Here is a 21,400-nt window from a genome sequence, read left to right as displayed (position 1 = left end):
TAATGTCCTCCATCATCTCCTGGACAACGAACAGACCTGAACCGCATGGATTTATGCAGATGCTGATGACCGAACCCACTCAGACGAGCCAATCACAGTCTGACCTGCAGCAGGGTGGACTTTATGACAGAGTCTGATCCGACACCGAGCCGAGGTTGTGGAAAAACAAACCCATGAGCCGGACCGGGTCAAACAGAGGACGCCATGGTCTAATACAGACTCAAACATCCTTCATAGTTCCTTCATATTATGTCCTCTGCGTCTGTTTTTTGGGGTGGCCCAGAGGTGCAACAGCCCAAAAAATGATCCATATGAGAAAAAAAAGAAACAGCCCCAAAAAATTATCCACTATAAGAAAAAAAAAGAGAACAGCCCCAAAAAATTATCCACTATAAGAAAAAAAACATCATCCACCTTTTCAGTTAAGGGGGTGCTGTTTACCCGAAAGATCTCTTGCTTTAAAATTAAGGCCACCACAAAAAATAAAAGCATAGGCTGAAAATTTTTAAGGCCTTGAGCTAATGTGGCTAATGCTAACAAAGTAACCCACCGGAAGTGGAGGTCAGTGCACTAAAAATAAAGTTATTTAAATTGTATATATATAGTGGATACTTTTTTGGTCTGTTCTCTTTTTTTCTTATAGTGGATAATTTTTTGGGTTGTTCTCTTTTTTTCTTATAGTGGATTATTTTTTTTGGTCTGCTGTCTTTTTTTTCTTATAGTGGATAATTTTTTGGGCTGTTGTCTTTTTTTCTTATAGTGGATTATTTTTTTTGGTCTGCTGTCTTTTTTTTCTTACAGTGGATAATTTTTTGGGCTGTTGTCTTTTTTCTTATAGTGGATACATTTTTGGGTTCTCTTTTTTTCTTATAGTGGATAATTTTTTTGGTCTGTTCTCTTTTTTTTCTTATAGTGGATAATTTTTTGGGCTGTTGTCTTATTTTTTCTAAGAAAAAAAAGACAACAGCCCAAAAAAATTATCCATAATTTTTTGGATGATAATTTTTTTTTTGGATTCACAAGGAGGATAATTAATACTGAACAAACAAGGACTGAAACTATGAATTAAAATTATGATAGAGCTGCAGCATGTGAAACTGACCACACTGAACATTTGACAGATAAACAGAACCACTGCTGCAGTTTCACACTCACAGTTTGTCTTTTATGGACTGGGATTGTCTCTGTCAACTCAACATATGTTTTTAATTAGTAAGTTGTTGTCTTTTTTTTTTTTTTTTTATCAATTACTAGAAATTCCAGGCAACTCCACATGGGGTCCCGACCCCAAGGTTGAAAACCACGGAGTTAGATAATTATGACATGAGATGAACAATATTAATAAACACATGCATGCCAACACAGATAATGATACACACTGACTTTAAAAACACCCCAGAAAACTTCAAATGAACTTTAACCCTTTCATAGTGGTCACTCCAGTGGTCAGTTCTTCTCCAGCTGTTCTCTTGTATATTCACAGGTTTGGTTGTTTTAGTTCCATATCAGCCAACACAGTGGACACTTATGCACCATCCCATAATACACAAACATTCACACCATTACTGTAACTTTGCTGGTCTTGATAAACCTGATCTGCACTGACATGTTTGAGTGGAAATCAACTGTTAATTGTTAGACTGCAATTAACAGTTTTTTTTTTTTTTAAACAAAAATTATTTTTTTTGGCATATTATCTCCATGAACTAGGAAGATTATTACTGTTATTAATTATTTATGAAGAAGGGGTGGGATTTTATAAGTTATGCTTCTTCTCACTCCTTTTTGAATATGTATAATACGTCTTATGTCTTATGTTTAAGTGTTTCATTTATTTATTTTCTTCTGTTTTGACATTCATATTCGAAATAAATACATCAATCAATCAAATCAATCAGTCAAGTGAGTCATAACTTGTATTAGAGTACGCTAAAATGTGAGAAAACATCAGATGAGCAGCATTAAAAATGTTTTTATTTCATTGTTTTCATATCACTCTGATATTGGGTTTTAAATACATGTTTCTGTGCTTCAAGAATAAAATGCATGGTGGAGCTGAGTGGACATTTTTGTAAATCCATGAAAACAACATGCCTAAGAAGGAACAAAAACGCCCAAGAAAAAACCTTGACAAAAGTTCTTATAATTCATGCATGAAAGGGTTAAACTTACTAGATTAAACTCAGTATTTCCTGGACACTTTTTCCTCTATGTTTCTGTTTTTATCCCTATTGTTTCTATTTGGTAATAATACTCTCATTGTATTTTTCCTGCATTACACACACACACACACACACACACACACACAGATTCCAGCAGCCCCTCCACCCATTTACAGCCCTATTTATATGCACAGTGGTAATACCCCCCCCCCCCCCCCCCCCCATGATGATGCAGAAATACCAGCGCTGGGCTCTGAACACACACTTGACCATGTCGCCCACTATCGCTGATTCTCCAGCTCTAATCACCGCCCCCCCCCCCCCTCCGAAAATATCACCCACCGGCTGCTTTCACCACCGCTGACAATAGCATCAGCTCTAGTGGACAAACACACACACACACACACACACACACACACACACACACACACACACACACACACACTCTTTGTCCAGACACTATTTAAAGCCTCATTGTGGCCGAACAGATAAGACTGAGCAGCAGCGACGGCACAAAGACCCGATAAGAAGCATTTTCCTGAAGCGGAGACTGGACGGACTGGACCAGCGCCAACACATCCACCAATAGGATCATTTTAACACTGAAACATACGAATACAGCCTCATTTTAACACTGAAACATACGAATACAGCCTCATTTTAACACTGAAACATACAAATACAGCCTCATTTTAACACTGAAACATATGAATACAGCTTCATTTTAACACTGAAACATACGACTACAGCTTCATTTTAACACCGAAACATACAAATACAGCCTCATTTTAACACTGAGACACAAATGCAGCCTCATTTTAACACTGAAACATATGAATACAGCTTCATTTTAACACTGAAACATACAACTACAGCTTCATTTTAACACTGAAACACACAAATACAGCCTCATTCTAACAGTTGCTGTGACGCTACAGTTGCCGTGATGCTACGGTTGCCGTGACGCTACAGTCGCTGTGACAGATGGAGGAGGAATAAAGATGAAGAGGAAGCCCAAAACCAGATCAGCCAAAGAAGAAACAAACACAGAAAGAGACAAAACCACAACCACACGAGCCCAGAGTCTGAGGACATGCAACACGGCCGCCATGTTCAGTCACATGACACACGACAGGGAGAGAGGTCAAAGGTCACGTAGAGCAGGAGGTACCTATTTATGGAGGAACGACCACTGGACGACGCCACACACTCACAGGGAGGAGGGACGTCCGACAGGAGGCCGACCAATGGGAACAAGAGAGGGAGAGGATAGGTGAACCAGGGGATCTAGTGGATCGGGAGAAGGGATCAGGGGATCTGGTGGATTATGAGAGGGGATCAGGGGATCTAGTGGATCAGGAGAAGGGATCAGGGGAACTGGTGGATTATGAGAAGGGAGCAGGAGGGGATCTGGTGGATTAGGACAGGGGATCTTGTCGATTAAGGGAGGGGTTCTGTTGAAATAGGGAAGGAGATCTACAAGATTTGGGTGGAAAATCTGATAGATTACAGGAAAGGATCTGGTGGATTAGTTTACATGATCTGGTGGGTTAGGGTCTAAAATCTAGTAGATTCAGGGCAAATTTGGTGGATTAGGAGAATGGATGTTTTGGATGAAGACACAAGATCTAATGGATTATGGAGAGAGGATCCAGTGGATTAGATAGGAGGATCTGGTGGATTAAGGCACTGAATCTGGTGGATTAGAGGATGGGTTCTGGTGGATTATGCAGAGAGGATCCAGTGGATCTGGGGGAGCTGGGGGCTGAATCTCAGAGGTTTGATTTGTGGGTGATTTTTACAGACAAATCATTCACACACAAATGATCACAAATCAATAATCAAAACAGAAGGAGTAGAAATGATCCATTCACTCCAACACGACATCATCAGCAGATTCACAAACCTGGAGGATCACCTGCTGTGTCTCCATGGACCAGATCTGATCAATTTGATTACCAATGATTCATCTACATGGATGTGGAGGACAGGCATGTCCAGTAGATCCAGTAGATCCAGTATCAGTCTGATCAGTAGCTAAAGGCTGGTTTACTCATGTTAACAGATCACCTTCATCCTAAATGTCAACGGTTCAGATGGATCTATAATCAGATTACAAACATGGTCCATGGATCCACAGATCACACAGGATCAGGTCTTTAATCATACAGCTGAATCTTCGTTCTTCACGTCTAACCTGGTTTTGTTGTAAATGTAGAAACCGTTGTTCATATTGTTCAGGGTTTGGTGTCGTATTGATCCTGGTTCTGTTTATTGATTTCAGTCTTTATTAGAAGATAAATTAATTAACCATTAAACAGATGAATGGTCATGACTCAGAACCTGAATTATCCTCCTCAGACCCAGGACATGTCAGCACAGTACCAGCTTTTTTTGTTTTTTATTAAATCAGTGCCTATAGTGGAAACATCCTGATGCAACAGTTTTTTCAGATGCAGTTTTAAATTTTTATGGAATGTCCTTTGTGGTGGACAGTTTCCTTTTCTCTTTTTTTTGTATAAAGTTGTGAAACTCTTGTCCACAAATGTGGACAGAAAACCCACAGCTGGGTCTGAGGAGGTTAAACCTATTTCTATATTAATTATGCAACAAATCTTTATCACTATGTAACATCCAGCTGGAACAATAGTTATTTTTAACCCTTTACATACAGTTTGTTTTCTCGTACATCCATTTAAGACCATCTACAGGTGGTTCATTCATGTTTTATTCTTACTTCACTGAGCAGAGGAGGTGTGTTTTGTTAGTTTATGGGTAAAAATCATCTAATAATCCACAATATCAGGTTTTATTTGACTAAAAATCTGGAAATGTTCATGTAAATAGAGCGAACCTCCTGGAACTTTTGGAATATTTACAACTGAAACATGTCCCTTTTTTTTTTTTTTTTACCAGTAAATAAGAACTGATGCTGCACTAAAACATGATAAATAAGAACATTTAAGTCCATTTCCGCTGCTGTTAACCCTTTAACCTCTGAGACGTGGTTCCAGGTAAAGGTTCTGCTGTGAATCTGCGTCTGTTTCAGGTTCATTAAAGCTGCTGTCAGTATGTGCTTCTGCTCCTTTTCTTCTGTGGTTTCACTTTACTGTGTGTTTTAGGGTCAAAACAGGTGGAAGAACAGAAAAAGACAAAGAGAGGAATGGAAGTTTGACAGGTTTGGACTAAATAAGGCACTAGAACGTACATCAGTAAAAGATTTAGGAGGTTTGAATATGAACTGGAACACACTGAACAAGGGTTGGAATTTGGACCCAGTAGGTTTTCTAAACCAGTTCAGCTGCTTTTTGTCACTTGATTAAACTCCAAAAAGCAGTTACACGGTCAAAACTCAATAAAATCATAGTAAAAAAAATAAAGGAAAATCACCACAACACTGTAAACAACAGTAAAAACAAAAAAACAAAAGGAAAAACTGTGTACAAAAACAAAAACAAACCATCTATTTTTATAGTGCATTGGTCTCACTCACTGCTCTGTTTTACCCCCCCCCCCCCATTCCACAGGTGTCGGGGGGTGAAGTGAGCATGCTCAGATGTCTATAGAAAGAACAGGGTCTATTCCACAGGTGTTAAACATGCGGCCCGGGAGCCAAAACCAGCCCGCCAAAGGTTCTAATCTGGCCCGTAGGATGAATTTACAAAGTGCAAGTTAGGGCATCAAACTCAAAAATAATATCATAATAACCTATAAATAATGACAACACCATTTTTTCTCTTTGGTTTAGAGCAAAAAACATTAAATTATGAAAATGTTTACATGAACAAACTGTCCTTTAACAATAAAATGTGAACAGCCTGAAAAAATATGAACAACCTGATATGTCTAAAGAAAATTAAGTGGAATTTTAACAATATTCTGCCTGTTACTAAATGTTTTGTGTCTTTGTAGATCTGATTTGTAATGCATGTGTGTAAATGATAAGTTGAGGCAGAATATTGATAAAATTGTACTTATATTTCTTAACAAGTTCCATTATTTTCAGGTTATTCACATCCTTTTTGTTTGGATAGTTTATAAATGTAAATATTGGCATAACTGAATGTTATTTTTTGCACTAAAACAATTTGGAGTTGTCATTATTTATTGGCTAACATGCTATTATTGTACTGGTCCGGCCCACTTCAGATTAAATTGGGCTGAATGTGGCCCCCGGAAGAAAATGAGTTTGACAGCCCTGATGTATTTTATCGACACATTTTCAAATTTTTCTTATTGAGCAAACGGTTGAATTTGTCTGAATATTTCAAATAAATCAAACATACAGAACGCTCACCACAGACACGTCAGGGGTTAAAGGGTTAAGAACCACTCAGCAGAACCAGAGGCTTTAGTGTCGTTCCTTCATCTAAATCCTAAACGCTGCTGAGAATCTGTCGCCTGCTGCTGAACATAAACAGGTGTTGAAGCCTCCTATTTATTCCATCTAATCACCCTCTGTCATTACAACCATCCACTCATTACTTGAGCTGGAAATAGTGTCTGCCACTGACACCGGCCAATCACAGACCAGCGTTTGGAATGGTACAGATCAGACTGACTCCATCTCTGTTGTGTTTCTGATCGCCGATGGTTACCGCGGTTACACAGTACGGGAACAGAAGACGACCACGTACCTTGAAGGCGAACTTGCGGCTGATGTGGTCCTCGGGTCCCACGGGGGCGATGACATAGCTGGGGAGGGGGATGCTGCCCAGGACCGACTCCTCTCTGCTGTCTGGACACAAACAGGGGCGGAGGAGGAGGTGGTCAGGGGGGCGGAGCCAACGGACGAGCATCACTCAACACCCACTAAGTCCATCTACGCCTCCGGTATCTCAACACATACTGGGACTGGAGGACCGGGGAGGGGGCGTGGTCCACCGGTCCACCAATCAGACCACGGTGAGAGTCGACCAAATATGGAGTCAAACCACCTCAGACCACGAGGTTCAAGCTCAACGAACACGGAACCCATGAGCACCGATGGGAACGTGAAGGTTCTGCTGCTGTCGTAAACGAAGAGTCGTTCAAACCCAGGAGTCACTGAATCTGGGTCATGATTCCTCATCTGTTAACCCTTCGATGCCTGAGTGTGTGGACCCTCCACTCAAACGGAAACGAAGTCAAAGTTAATGTGTTTTTATGACACTTCAATCATTTTGTCCTGTTAAAAATAATACTTCGTATATTTTATGTTTTGGTCAAAAGAATGATTTCTTATCATATTTTTTGCCATGTTTCATTTTTAAGATGTTGTGTCTTCTGAGATTTTTTCACCTTGTATTTTACGATTTTCTTTCACCTTGTTGCATCTTTTACCATTTTTTTTGCCATGTTGCATTTTTAAGATGTTGCATCTTTTAAGATTTTTTCCACTTTGTTGTGTTTTTTACGATCTTTTTCATGTTGTTCCACCTCTTACAATTTTTTTTGCCATGTTGCATTTTTAAGATGTTGTGTCTTTCAAGATTTTTTCCACTTTGTTGTGTCTTTCGTGATTTTTTTTCACCTTGTCGCATCTCTTAAGATTTTTTTGCCGTGTTGCGTCTTTTAAGATGTTGCATCCTTTAAGATTTTTTCCACTTTGTGTCTTTTACAATTTTTTTTCACCTTGTCACCTCTTACAATTTTTTTTTACCATGTTGTATTTTTAAGATGTTGCATCTTCAAAGATTTTTTCATCTTGTTGATTTTTTTTTATGATTTTTTTTCATCTTGTTACATCTCTTAGGATTTTTTTTGCCATGTTGCTTCTTTCACTTTCTTCATCTTGTTGTAGCTCTTATGATTTTTTTCACCACTTTGCATCTTTATGATTTTTCATTTTCTTCTTTCTTTTATGATATTTTTGCTCTCTTATGTCATTTTTGCCTCCTTCATCTTGTAAGATTTTTTCCCCCACCTTGTTGCATCTTTCATCATTTTTTTTGCAATCGTATGTCTTTTATATTTTTTTATGTTTGGGTCAAAAGAATGATTTCATTGCTGATCTAGATGCTTATTTGAAAATTGAAAAATAAAGTCTTTAAATAAAAAAGAGAAAGATTCCATGTTTGAAAATTTTTTTAACAAAAATTTCTTTTATATATACACACACACACACACACACACATATATATATATATATATATGTATATGTATAGAGAGAGAGAGAGAGAGAGAGAGAGAAAATTTGAAAAGCCAAGTATATACAGTATATAATACATAGTTTATAACAGCAATAGAATGATGTCAACATTGTCAACTCAATGTCTATTCTGTTCTATTCTATTCTATTCTGTTCTATTCTATTCTATTCTATTCTATTCTATTCTATTCTATTCTATTCTGTTCTGTTCTATTCTATTCTATTCTATTCTAAAATGAATAAAAGGTTCAGATGTAATTCCGCTGTAAATAAATGTGGGTCATTTTCACCCACCTATGGAACCCTGGGGTAGTAAAACAAAAACTACAACTATACCAAATCTATAAAAGGTCAATTCAAATTTAAATGTCATGATGTCAGTAGTGTGTTTTTGAATACTGAAATATGAAATAATAACTTTTCATTACAAACATATTACAGTAACACAACCTCATTGGTCATTTTGACCCACTTACACATCTAAGGGTTAACTCGCTCCTGCTCCTGCTAGCTAACAGCAAAGAAGAGAACAAAAACATTTGACTATTATGTGACTGCATTTGTATGAATATATGGAGTTAATGTCTGTATGAACCCTCCAGTATCCGGGTGAGCATATTATGCGCACTTTACACTTCAGGTTATTAAAGATCAAATTATTTTTAACTATTTGTTTTAGGTCAGAATTCAAAAGTTGTTCATTTTTATATGATTTCTTCAATTCAGATGCATCCACTAAAATCATCCCATTGTAAACACTGTTAAATTCAACACTAACATCCTTCAACCAAGTGAGTACAAAACGCACACTGACACATTTAAACATTTAACATTTGACCTGGAACAAAAAATAATAAGGTATATGAACCGATGTTGGTGTTAATCACTGACATATGACAGAATTTAAAAAAAAAAAAAAAGTAATCCAACTTTTTTTAGAATATTGAAAAAAATGTAATAAAAATAGTTTTTTTTTGCATAAAAACATGGCTTGTTTACATTATAAACATGGTATTTAAAGTGTATTATGCACTTTTGGTGTTAGAAGGACATCTGTGTTCTATGTTCTAGTCTATAGTTTTTCTTCTGGTCAGCATCGGTTCTGCTCTGTGTTTGTTTTGTGAATGAGAACATCCTTCAGGTTCTATATTTGTTCTATGTTTGTTATATATTTATTCTATATTTGTTCTATATTTGTTCTATATTTGTTCTATGTTTGTTCTCCTGGTTCTGCTCAGTGTGTGAAACAGCTCAAACCTCCTCGTCTCGTCCGTCATTTAAAGAATGTCTCCTCCAGAGGTCGTGGGCTTATTTTTAACCCACTGCTCCTTTAATCCACACCGTCGCCTTATCACCACGGTGACCATCACCTTATCACCGCGGCGACCATCACGCCGTCTCGTCACGTTCAGGAAAACAAACACATGGTCCGACTTTATTTAGACGCGTGTGAACTCACGTTTGTCCTCCTGTATATTTAGCAGCTGTCGGAGTTGCAGTAGAACACAGAGCCACATGAGAACCTGTGGAATCAATCCAAGTCTTACCTTTATAATAGAACAGACAGAAATCTGCCAGGACGAACCACTTCCTCTTCCACAGACGCATCCCAGAGCTGTCCTGCAGAACCCAAAAGAACCAAGGATGAAGAACCAGAGCCATGGAGGAACATAAGGAACCGAACAGTGAAAAGTATCAACAAAACTAAAATCAGAGCAGAGTTATTTATGTATAAAATATGAAAAAGATGACGGAGATTCAGTGAATATTCACCATGAAGTGGAAATGAAGTAAACAGAACATGTAAATATGGTCAAAACATCCAAACCTGCATCAACACGTGAACACGTTTCAACCATAAACACGTCAAATACAAGGAAATAAAACTAGAATCACATAAAACCCTGGATCTGAGGACACCAACTGAAAAACACCGCATCTTTTACCATGTTTTCACCTTGCTACATCTCTTACGATTTTTTTTGCCATGTTGCATTTTTAAGACGTTGTATCCTCTAAAAATTTTTCACCTTGTTGCATTTTTTTTTTTTTTTTTTTACCTTGTCACATCACTTCAGATTTTTTTGCCAAGTTGCTTCTATTATTTTTCTTCATCTTGTTAAATTTCTTATGATTTTTTGGCCACTTTGGGTCTTTTTTTTTTTTTTTTTTTTACAGTTTTTTCATTTTCTTGCATCTTTTATGATATTTTTGCTCTCTTATGTCATTTTTGCCTCCTTCATATTGTACGATTTTTTTTCCCCATGTTGTTAAATCTTTCATGATTTTTTTTGCACTGGTACGTCTTTTAGATTTTCATCTTGTTGCATCGTTTCCATCGTTTTATGTTTTTCTATTTTAATTTCTAATATTAACCCTATTATGCTTCCATCCTTTACTCTGACCAATTTTTTGTAGTATGTTGAAAAAAATGTTTGTGTTTTTTTGCATCAAGAAATATGGTTTGTTTATATTACAAACAAGGCATTTAAAGGGTTAAAAATATGACAGTTATTGAGGATTTGTTATTTTTGTTTATGGCTCAAGTTGATGAAATACAATTTTTAAAAAAGTAAAAAAAAAAAAAAAAAAAAATTATGAAATTAATACCACACTGCATATTATGTGCTTTTGGTGTTTGGTGTTAGGGTTTTACCCTAACCCCCTGTGGGCGTATTCATATGGAAGAGGATTTAGGGCCACTGGAAAAAAAAAAAAAAGGTCTAATTTATACATATTTTTTTAATATTATTCTGAGAAAAAACTCAGAATTCTGAGAAAAAAGTGAGAATTCAGCCTTTTTTTCCTCAGAATTCTGACTTTCACCTCAGAATTCTGACGTTTTTTTCAGAATTCTGACTGTTTTGAAAAATTATTATTCTGAAATTAAAGTCAGAATTCTAAAGAAAAGAGTCATGAATCTGAGATTAAAGTCAGAATTGAGAGGAAAAAAGTCTGAATTCTGACTTTTTTTTTCTTCAAAATTCTGACTGTTTAAAAAAATCTATTGTTGTTCTGAAATTAAAGTCTGAATTCTGAGGAAAAATTTCTGAATTCCGACTTTAATCTCAGAGTTCTGACTTTTTCCTCAGAATTCTGACTTTTTCTGTTAATAATAATAAAAAATATACATTGGACCTTATTTTTAACTTTTTTTTCCAGTGGCCCTCTTCCATAGATAGTGGAGGGTTAATTTGTAGGGTTCTATTCAGGGACATAAACCTGTATGTGATATTTCCGTCCATGTTCTTCTCCTGTACCTGGATCCTACTCAGTGTGTGTACAAACACTGTGTTTGTGTGTATTTGTACTTTCTGTGTGTGGTCGTTAAGCAGACGTTCTGTTTGTCTTGTACTGAGTCCAGCCGTTTCCTCGGGGAATCGACTCCTCTACGGCTCTGAATCAGCGGCAGGTGCTTCATATAAAACTACATTAAACTGGGCCAGTGGAACAAACGCTGGAGGAACCTGAACTCATCACCACGGAAACAATGCCGCTGGAAAGACGCCATCATCAGTCAAAGAACGGACGGAACTGGAACGAGACGCTCGTGAACCCAACACAGATACGACGATGTGGACGACAGGGAGAAAACTACAAGATACGAGAAAACAAAAGGACCCGAACGCATCACAGTCATACTGAGTAGAACTAGAGCAGATAGAATTAAATACAAGCTACGAGAACACAAAAGGACCTGAACGCATCACAGTCATACTGAGTAGAACTAGAGCAGATAGAATTAATTAGTCTAATTTTGGTTAATTAGGTTTATGGTTAAAATGTAATTGTTATTTTTACATAAGTCATTTTTTAACTTATTCATGCACATTTTTAACCACCAGTTTTATCACTTTTTTGTCTTTTTCATCTATTTATTGTAAATATTCTACATGTGTTATGTTTTTTTGTTAGTGTTCTCTCCTTCTGCATTTTTTTTTACAGTTTTTTCACCTTGTTGCAACTTTTTCAATTTATTTACCATGTTACGTATTTTACGATTTTTCCATGTGATTGCGTCTTGTATGATTTTTTCACCATGTCGCGTATTTACTTTTTATTTGCCACTGAATTCCTCTGGATCAACTGAACCAGAGTAAATTTATGTCCAGGTGTGAATGTAACCTCCAGGTGGATGGGCGGAGCCTCCATCACACCTGCTCCTCTCTGATTGGCTGTTCAGGCCGTTCGGGGGCGTGTCCTCACCTGTTTGTAAAGCCATCCCCTCACCACCACCGGGACGTTGGGGTTCCTCTTGATCGACTGCTCTCTCTTTCCAAAGCTGTGGATTTTCCCACTGGACCGTGAACCCTTAAACACATCAGAACACAGACCAGAGTCCTGTCAGACCAATGAGACGAGCCAGTGGACCCGTTACCGTGGCAACAGCTCTCTGCACCCTCATGTTCTCTCGTCTGCTGGAAATGATTCACAGCATCTTCACATATGAGGAAACAGAGACGTTTACTACGACGACGACGACAGGAAAACCAAACGGATGAAAACATAAACACTCCGTTCAGATTTGAATATTAACACTAACGTCCACAGATTTAACTCTGTCAGAGTCTGTTTGACAGAAGGTTCAGATGTGTGATGACCCAGCTGATTTCAGATCAGATCTGCAGGGTTTCCATCTTTAATCTGTTCCTTCCATTAATTAGTGTTAATTTCCTCCTATTAACCAGGTTCCAAAGGTTAGAACTGAAGAACCACGAGGACTGAATGAACCAGTGACGCCTCATTTAAAGGGAAAACCTCTAGTTTAGAACATTTACTGTTTTAGTTTGTTGATAAAATACAACTTGAACAACATCAGGTTACATTTAGATGAAACTGTTTTAACCCTTTCATGCACAGTGGTCACTGCAGTGGACAGTTCTTCTCCAGCTGTTCTCTTGTATATTCATGGGTTTTGTTGTTTTAGTTCCAGATTAGCCGACACAGTGGACACTCACTCTGCAAAAAGCTAAATCTGACCAATTTTCTTCTTTCTAGTCCAAATATCTCATCACACTTAAAATCAGACAGAATCACCTAAAGCGAAACTTTTCAGTGAGAAAAAAGAACTGATTTATAGACAATAGATCTGGAAAATCTGATTTCAAGTAATCTGACCAAGATCATTTTCACTTGTTCCAGTGGCAGATTAGTTCGTTTGAATTAAACAAATAATGTTCCTCTGTAGGTGATTCTGTCGTATTTTAAGTGTGATGAGTTATTTTGACTAGAAATGAGAAAAATACACTTGGTAAGATTTAGATTTTTGCAGCACATGCACCATCCCATACACTGGAATTCATCCTGTTACTGTAACTTTCCTGTTCTTCATAAACCTGATCTGCACAAACATGTGTGAGTGGAAATCAACTGCTTGTTATTGTTATTAAACTGTACTTAACAGGGTTTTTACTTTTTTTTTTTTTTTTTTTGCATATTATCTCCATGAAGTGAGTAATGACTAGTATTAGTGTGTGTTAAAATGTGAGAAAACATTAGATTATCGACATTAAAAATGTTTGTATTTCATAGTTTTCACACAGTTTATCAGTAAATACGTTTCTTTGTTTCAGAAGTTAAATGCATGGCGTCCAGCTGAGTGGACACTTTTGCAAGTCCATGAAAAATGGGTCCATAAAAACTATTTCAATCACATTGTATTTTTAATGCCTAGAGGAATAAAAACACTCATGAATAAAACCTTGATTAAGGCTCTTATAATTCATGCATGAAAGGGTTAATATGAAAACTAGTGCGTTGACCCGTGGGGAACCACAGGTTCTAGATCCTCTGATCCAGTTCCTTTACTTTCTTTACTTTCTTGGTGAATTCCACTGGTATTTTCAGTTGAATAACCTCTCAGTTGACATGTCTGTTTATATACATGAAGTTTGCAACTGTGGCAACATGGCTCTATTGTTTATCTGTTGCTAGGTAACCCATTCTGGGCTTTTTTTTTTTTTTTTTTTTTTTTTAAGATAGCACCATGTGAGTGGCTGTGAGTTGCAGCAGCTCTATGTATGGATTTCCTTTCTTCTGTATTTTTTGATCTGTGTTTTTTTTAGTGTGTGTGCTTGTATGTTGTATGTTGTTGCACTGTAAAAAAATCTGTAATTTAACAGAATTTTCACTGTTTATTTCACAGATTTTTCCTGTATTTTCAAAATACAGGAAAATATCAATAAAATGACAAAAACAGACTGTGATTTTACATGTCAAATGGAAAATAACATGAAAAAACTGTAACTGTGAATAACCATAAAATTTCCAATTTTTTAAAAGATTTTTTTTTTTAATTTTTTCACAGAAAAATACAGTTAAAATACATTTGCAAATGTATCATAATTTCACAAATATTTATTTTCTATTCATGAAATTAAACTGTTAAATTAAAGTTTAATACTGTAAAAAAAATAAAAAAAATAAAATGAGGTAAAATTACTGACAATTAACCGTAACAGAAGTATTTGTTCTGTCAGCTGAACCAGACTTGTTTGTTAATTGACAAATATCTTGTGTAATTACAGGAGGTTTCACAACCAAGATGTTGAATAAATGTATTTTTGTGAATGTATAACATGTATAAGCACTGATAAACTGTCCAAATACAGTTTTTATCAGTGGATTGGACAACTGAGTCTCACTGAAAATTATTTATATATATATTTATAGGGAATTGGATTTTTTTTAATACATGAAAAAATTCTTTATTTAGACATTAAAAAGTCAAAAAAAAGTCAAAAAAAAAAAAAAAAAAAAGCAAATCTCATGTAAAGTTAGGGCAAAAAACTGTATTTTAATTATGGAAAATTACCGTATTTTTATGAGATGGTTCTTTTCTGTTATTTTACAGTATTTTTTTGGCGCCCCTGCTGCTGGAATAATACCTTTTCTTTTTTCTTTTTTTTTACGGTGTGCTGTCTACTGTGAAATTTCGCCATGGTGGGATCAGCAAAGTTTTATCTTATCTTATCTTATCTTATCTTATCTTATCTTATCTTATCTTATCTTATCTTATCTTATCTTATCTTATCTTATCTTATCTTATCTTATCTTATCTTATCTTATCTTACCTTATCTTACCTTACCTTACCTTACCTTACCTTACCTTACCTTATACCAATGTGATTGGCCACTGGGAACCCATCATATTCCAAAATTACCACTATCTCCCAAAATCCTGGTCCTATCAACTTGCTGTTTTCACTCGTCTGTTCCTCCACCAAAAATACACAAACATGACAAACTGCAGCAGTCAACTCTGTACGGATTTTGGGTGATGCCCAAGACACACAGAGTCCACTTCCCTTTTATATTATAGATAATTACTGATAGAATAGACTAGTCATGTGACCAGTCATGTGACCTCATTACTCCAATCAGGTATTAGTCCCATTATCTTCCATCACTATCCAGGTGATTCTGTCACTAATTATGTTTAGTTGTTCACATAAATAAACTCAGAGACTCAACTGTGGAGAATCTAAACTTTAAAACAAAGTATACCGTGAATATATGGACTGAAGTTTTATTGTACAAACTTTAACATATTTATGATAAATCTGAGACTGGATGGACGATGAGCTGGTGGAACTGAAGAAAAAGTTGCAATAAATGAAAAAAACAGTCAAAGGTGTAGAAGAAAAAATGTGATTCATGTAAAAGAAAAGTTACAATATACTGAAAAACAAATCCAGTTTATGTTCGGTGAAGTGAATATTGACAGAAGCTCTGTGTCTGGATCCTGAATGTGGAAACATGACACTGTGGGCGTTGAAAACATTTAAATGAGACGACAGAGGAGTGGAAACCAGCCTGGAATCTGCTGGTACAAACATCACAGGGTGGTTGGTGGGTTTATTTCCACCGTGTCATCCCACCGCCGCTGCCATCGCCAACGCTGCTTCGACTCATTCTATCACACACTGACGAGTGACAGCAAGGAAAACCCACAGCTGGAAGAGCGTAAACACACACACTAATGACAGACTGTGACGGCGAGGCTCCGATTCTGTCAGTGCCGTCCCTGAACTCAACACACGGAACCACGATGAGTTCACTGACCCTATTTTTAGCCTGGGCTCCGGTCTCACAGCAGATATTTGTGACAGCGCTGTCACATGATCAGACAGCCTCGACTCGTTCAGGGACTGGGAGGGTGGCGTCCAACTCCCAGAATGCCGTAGTAGAGTGGAGTAATTAAATCCACCAGCACATGTGTTTATGTACGGGTTTAAAATGGTGCGTTCAAGGAGATCCGGCCCATTTACGGGTGACTCTAAATACTGACAAGTAGGTTTTTAAGGTCTAATGGACTAAAGGTCTGATGGACTAAAGGTCTGATGGACTAAAGGTCTGATGGACTAAAGGTCCAATGGACTAAAGGTCCGGTGGACTAAAGGTCTGCTGGACTAAAGGTCTGCTGGACTAAAGGTCTAATGGACTAAAGGTCTAATGGACTAAAGGTCTAATGGACTAAAGGTCTGATGGACTAAAGGTCCAATGGACTAAAGGTCCTGTGGACTAAAGGTCTGCTGGACTAAAGGTCCGGTGGACTAAAGGTCTGATTGACTAAAGGTCTAATGGACTAAAGGTCTAATGGACTAAAGGTCTGATGGACTAAAGGTCTAATGGACTAAAGGTCTGATGGACTAAAGGTCCAATGGACTAAAGGTCCGGTGGACTAAAGGTCTGCTGGACTAAAGGTCTGCTGGACTAAAGGTCTAATGGACTAAAGGTCTAATGGACTAAAGGTCTAATGGACTAAAGGTCTGATGGACTAAAGGTCTAATGGACTAAAGGTCTGCTGGACTAAAGGTCCGGTGGACTAAAGGTCTGCTGGACTAAAGGTCTGCTGGACTAAAGGTCTGCTGGACTAAAGGTCCGGTGGACTAAAGGTCTGCTGGACTAAAGGTCTGATGGACTAAAGGTCTAATGGACTAAAGGTCTGATGGACTAAAGGTCTGCTGGACTAAAGGTCTGCTGGACTAAAGGTCCGGTGGACTAAAGGTCTGCTGGACTAAAGGTCTAATGGACTAAAGGTCTGGTGGACTAAAGGTCTGCTGGACTAAAGGTCCGGTGGACTACTTGTATCGGTTGGCATCTGACGGCATCCATAAATAATTTTTGAAGACTCTTCGTCTCCGTAACCGTCCGTCAGAATGACTTAATATTTATTGTGGAACATCTTTGGGGTTAGGTCTCCCAGGTTTGTTCCTAATATTCATGTTCATGTCCATAAATGTTCACCTGGACTCTGGAAGGATAAAGAAACTGTTATGAGATGAGACTTTCCATCTTTGAGGACAGATGTGGGTCCGGGTACATTTGACCCCCTTGGCGGTTTCAGGTGTTCGTTAACTAACCTTGGTGTCGACGGTGGACGAGGTGACGGCGGTGGACGTGTCGCTGACCGTGGTGCTGGAGAGTTGCTCCACCCCCGGTTTGGACATCATACGAGTCCTCTGAGGCCTAAAACCACAAAGAAACAAAGACATGAGTTTACGCGACACGACAACACACAGAGAACATTAATAAACAAGAAAAGCACTCGGAGAGCACAGACCTCCGCCAAGACAGATCTGTCATCCCCCACCCACCCCCCGATCACCACCAAAATTCAGTCATTTCTTCCTTGTACAACAACATTTCCTGAAAATTTCCTGAAAATCCATCCATAACTTTTTGAGTTATCTTGCTAACAAACAAACAAACAAACAAACAAACAAACAAACAAACAAACAAACAAAGCAAAGTGATCACAATACCTCCTGGTGGAGATAAACATGCAGATCAATCAAACTTTATCGAGTATAAATGTGTACTGAATTATTGAAAAAGAAACGACAAGGATTTTACATGCATTTACAGAGAAAGAAAGAAAACGTGGAGGAAATAAAAGAAAATACAAAAAATACACAAAAAGAGCAAAAAATATATTGAAAAAAACATTTAACACTCAGAGGATAATCCCCAATGAAACACAAAATAAAATAAATAATTCTAAAATTGAAAATACTGAACAAAAGTCATAATAGATGGAAGAAAAATTCTAATAAATGGAATAAAAGTTGCAAAACTAGGAATGAAAATTGTTAAACATGGCATAAAAGTTACAATAATTACAACAAAACTTGCAATATATGGAGCAAAAGTCTGAAGATATGGAGCAAAAGTCTCAATATATGGAGCAAAAGTCTATTGGAACTAATAAAAACTAGAATCTGGACCAGTCGGATTGGAGGATCACTGTTTGGTTTTACTTTTATCGTAATTAATCGAGATGCAGTTGAGAAAATTCTCTGAACATGAGGACGAAGGTGGAAAACATTCACATTTAAACACAAAAACAAATGTCATTACCAGGAGGATGGTGACATTTTACAAAGCTTTTCCTGTTTTAATGATACGTTTCCTGAGTAAAAAGTCACTGCAGACACTTAAAACTCCCACCATCCACATGAGCACATGAACCTCTCAGCAGCAGCAGCCGATTCTATCAGAAACCATCATCATCTTCATCATCACCTTCATCATCTTCATCCCACACTGACATTTAAACAGCCACATTCTCCTTCACAAACGTTCCAATTCCTTGTTTTTTCGACAGTTAAACCCAATTTTCTCCCAATTTCATGACAAACCGAACGCTTCACTTTCACATTTTCATCTGTTTGCTTCTTCTATGGTTTCCATCCGTCGTCTTCCCTCTGATCTCCTGCAGGACGTCGGTGCAGATAAACAGCCTCATGGTTTGTGTTGAATCTGCAGGAACATCTGGTCGCTTTTCATCTAACTGGTACATTTTTATTTCTTAGACGCTTTCAGCAGCTGCACTGAATACTAACAAAGAAAATCGAACAGAAACAGCGAGAATGCAGCCTTTTGTTTTAGATTCTATCACAGGTATTAATGATGGAAAATAACTCTTGGCAAAAATGTTCTCATGATCATACCAATAATTATCATAAAAACAGGTCAAATCATTATTTCTCTCATGTTTAAAACCTGAAGATTTTATAGAATATAAATGTGTACTGAATTATTGAAAAACAAAAGACATGGATTTTACATGCATTTGCAGAGAAAGAAAGAAAACATGGAGGAAATATATGAAAATACAAAAAATACACAAAAAGGGCAAAAAAAAAATCTAGCAAAAACTGAAGTAAAACATATTGAAACAACATGTAAAACTCTAAAAGTGATCCCCAATGAAACACAGAAGAAAAACAGACACAAAATCATTGAAATAATTTCAAAAGTCTGAAAATATGGAACAAAAGTCACCATAGATGGAATAAAAGTTGTGATAAATGCAGCAAAATTTGCAATATATGGAGCAAACATCTCAATATGTGGAACAAAAGTCTCAATATATGGAGCAAAAGTGTCAAAATATGTAGCAAGAGTCTCAATATATGGAGCAAAAGTTACAATATACGAAAGAAAAGTCTCAATATATGAAACAAAAGCCTCAATATATGGAGCAAAAGTCTCAATATATGGAGCAAAAGTCAACATATGGAACAAAAGTCTCAATATATGGAAGAAAAGTGTCAATATATGGAACAAAAGCCTCAATATATGGAGCAAAAGTGTCAATATATTGAGCAAAAATCTCTGTATGGAACAAAAGCCTCAATAAATGGAGTGAAAGTCTCAAAATATGGAATAAAAATCTAGATATATGGAGCAAAAGTCTCAATATATGGAACAAAATACCAATAATTACCACAAAAACAGGTCAAATCATTATTTCTCTCACATTAAAAACCAGAATTTTCAGTGAAAGTTGGAGAAACCAGACGGTTGTTTGTGGTTGTAAATGCTCAGTTAATGACACAAGATGAAAATGAGGCCAAAAGTCTTCAAACATCTATTCAACAGGTGTTTTTATCCGACTGTTAAACCAAATGAAACCCTTAATACTCAGGTTATAAACTCCTTTTTATGGTCAGATTGTGACAAATGTGGAAGCACAAAAGTCCAAATTATTATAAAGATAAAACATTTTCTCAACACTAGGAAAGTAAAATTAAGTAAAAAAAAAGAAAAAAAAAAAGAATTCCCAAAACTAAATACTGAAACACATGGAGGTGAAAATGTGAACTAAATAAACTCTAAAGGCTAAAGGAAAATGTACATTGTGTAAAAGTCTACATGTAATATTATTGTTATGGTTTATTGGTTAATAAAAGATGAAATAGGTGAGATTATTGTAACTCCGGCCTCCTTAAACACCTTCCATCTCTGTCTGCAGCCCCTGTTGTCATAGCAACAGTCAGCACAACCGATAACTTTTGCGACATTTTCCTCTTGTGTCTTATTTAGTCGTTTTAAGTTGGTGAATTTGGCAAAATAACTTTTCTGTTGGATGTTAATCAGGCAGGTATTTGAGAGAAGACTCTACTTAGCAAACAGAAGCAGATTTGACATATGGTGTGCCTCAGGGGTCATTCCTAGGCCCAATCTTGTTTTTTTATTTTTATAATGCCTCTTGGTTAGCTAAATTGTCATTTTAAATTATAATTCTTCTTCTTAAGATATTTCATGTTGTTCATATTTTTTCAGGTTATTCACATTTTTGGTGAAAAGATAGTTTGTAAATGTAAAGATTTTCAAAAAGAAAAATTAGAAAAAGTTTGGCAGGAATCTGATGAACGTCCATATGTTAACCACTGTTTTAATTTGTAAAGTATGTATTATATTATAAAATGCTCAAGTAAACAGCTGAAAGTTGAGTAAAAGCTCATTTTTTCCACCTCTGATTGTGTAAATAATGAGGTTTTATGGGTAATGAACATTGGCGGTAGGGAGGAAGTCCGTCCATCTGTCCCACCGCCAAAATAAGAGCTGATAATGGAGGCATGAAAGCTGTGAAGCTGTCAGACTTCAGCCTCTTTAATCCGTGATAACCTCTGATCAACACCCTCGGCTGTAAATAACTCTGTCAGATGGAGTTTCAGCCTCCATCAAAGCTCACATCAAATGACAAGAAAGGGGCGGAGCCAACGCAGACGGAAATAAAACAGAGTCTGGAGAGCGAAGCGGCGGGAGGTCTGGAGTCTGAAGGTCAGATGGAAACTGACCCCGACGCTCAGACGAT

General features: G+C 36.9%; 1 protein-coding gene across 1 annotated transcript in view; it reads right to left on the bottom strand.

The window, feature by feature from the left end:
- LOC115421219 (pleckstrin homology domain-containing family A member 7-like) overlaps positions 1 to 21,400 on the bottom strand; it is a 154,296-nt gene that overhangs the window by 45,763 nt on the left and 87,133 nt on the right. Inside the window, 4 exon segments of the mRNA XM_030137002.1 lie at positions 6,800 to 6,900; positions 9,840 to 9,912; positions 12,499 to 12,603; positions 17,658 to 17,763. Of these exon segments, the coding sequence (XP_029992862.1) occupies positions 6,800 to 6,900; positions 9,840 to 9,912; positions 12,499 to 12,603; positions 17,658 to 17,763 (385 nt within the window).

This window comes from Sphaeramia orbicularis, chromosome 6 (genome assembly GCF_902148855.1).
Source record: "Sphaeramia orbicularis chromosome 6, fSphaOr1.1, whole genome shotgun sequence".
Lineage (NCBI taxonomy): Eukaryota > Metazoa > Chordata > Actinopteri > Kurtiformes > Apogonidae > Sphaeramia > Sphaeramia orbicularis.
The sequence above is the reverse complement of the archived record's forward strand: the minus strand, read 5'-3'. Positions and strand labels throughout refer to the sequence as shown.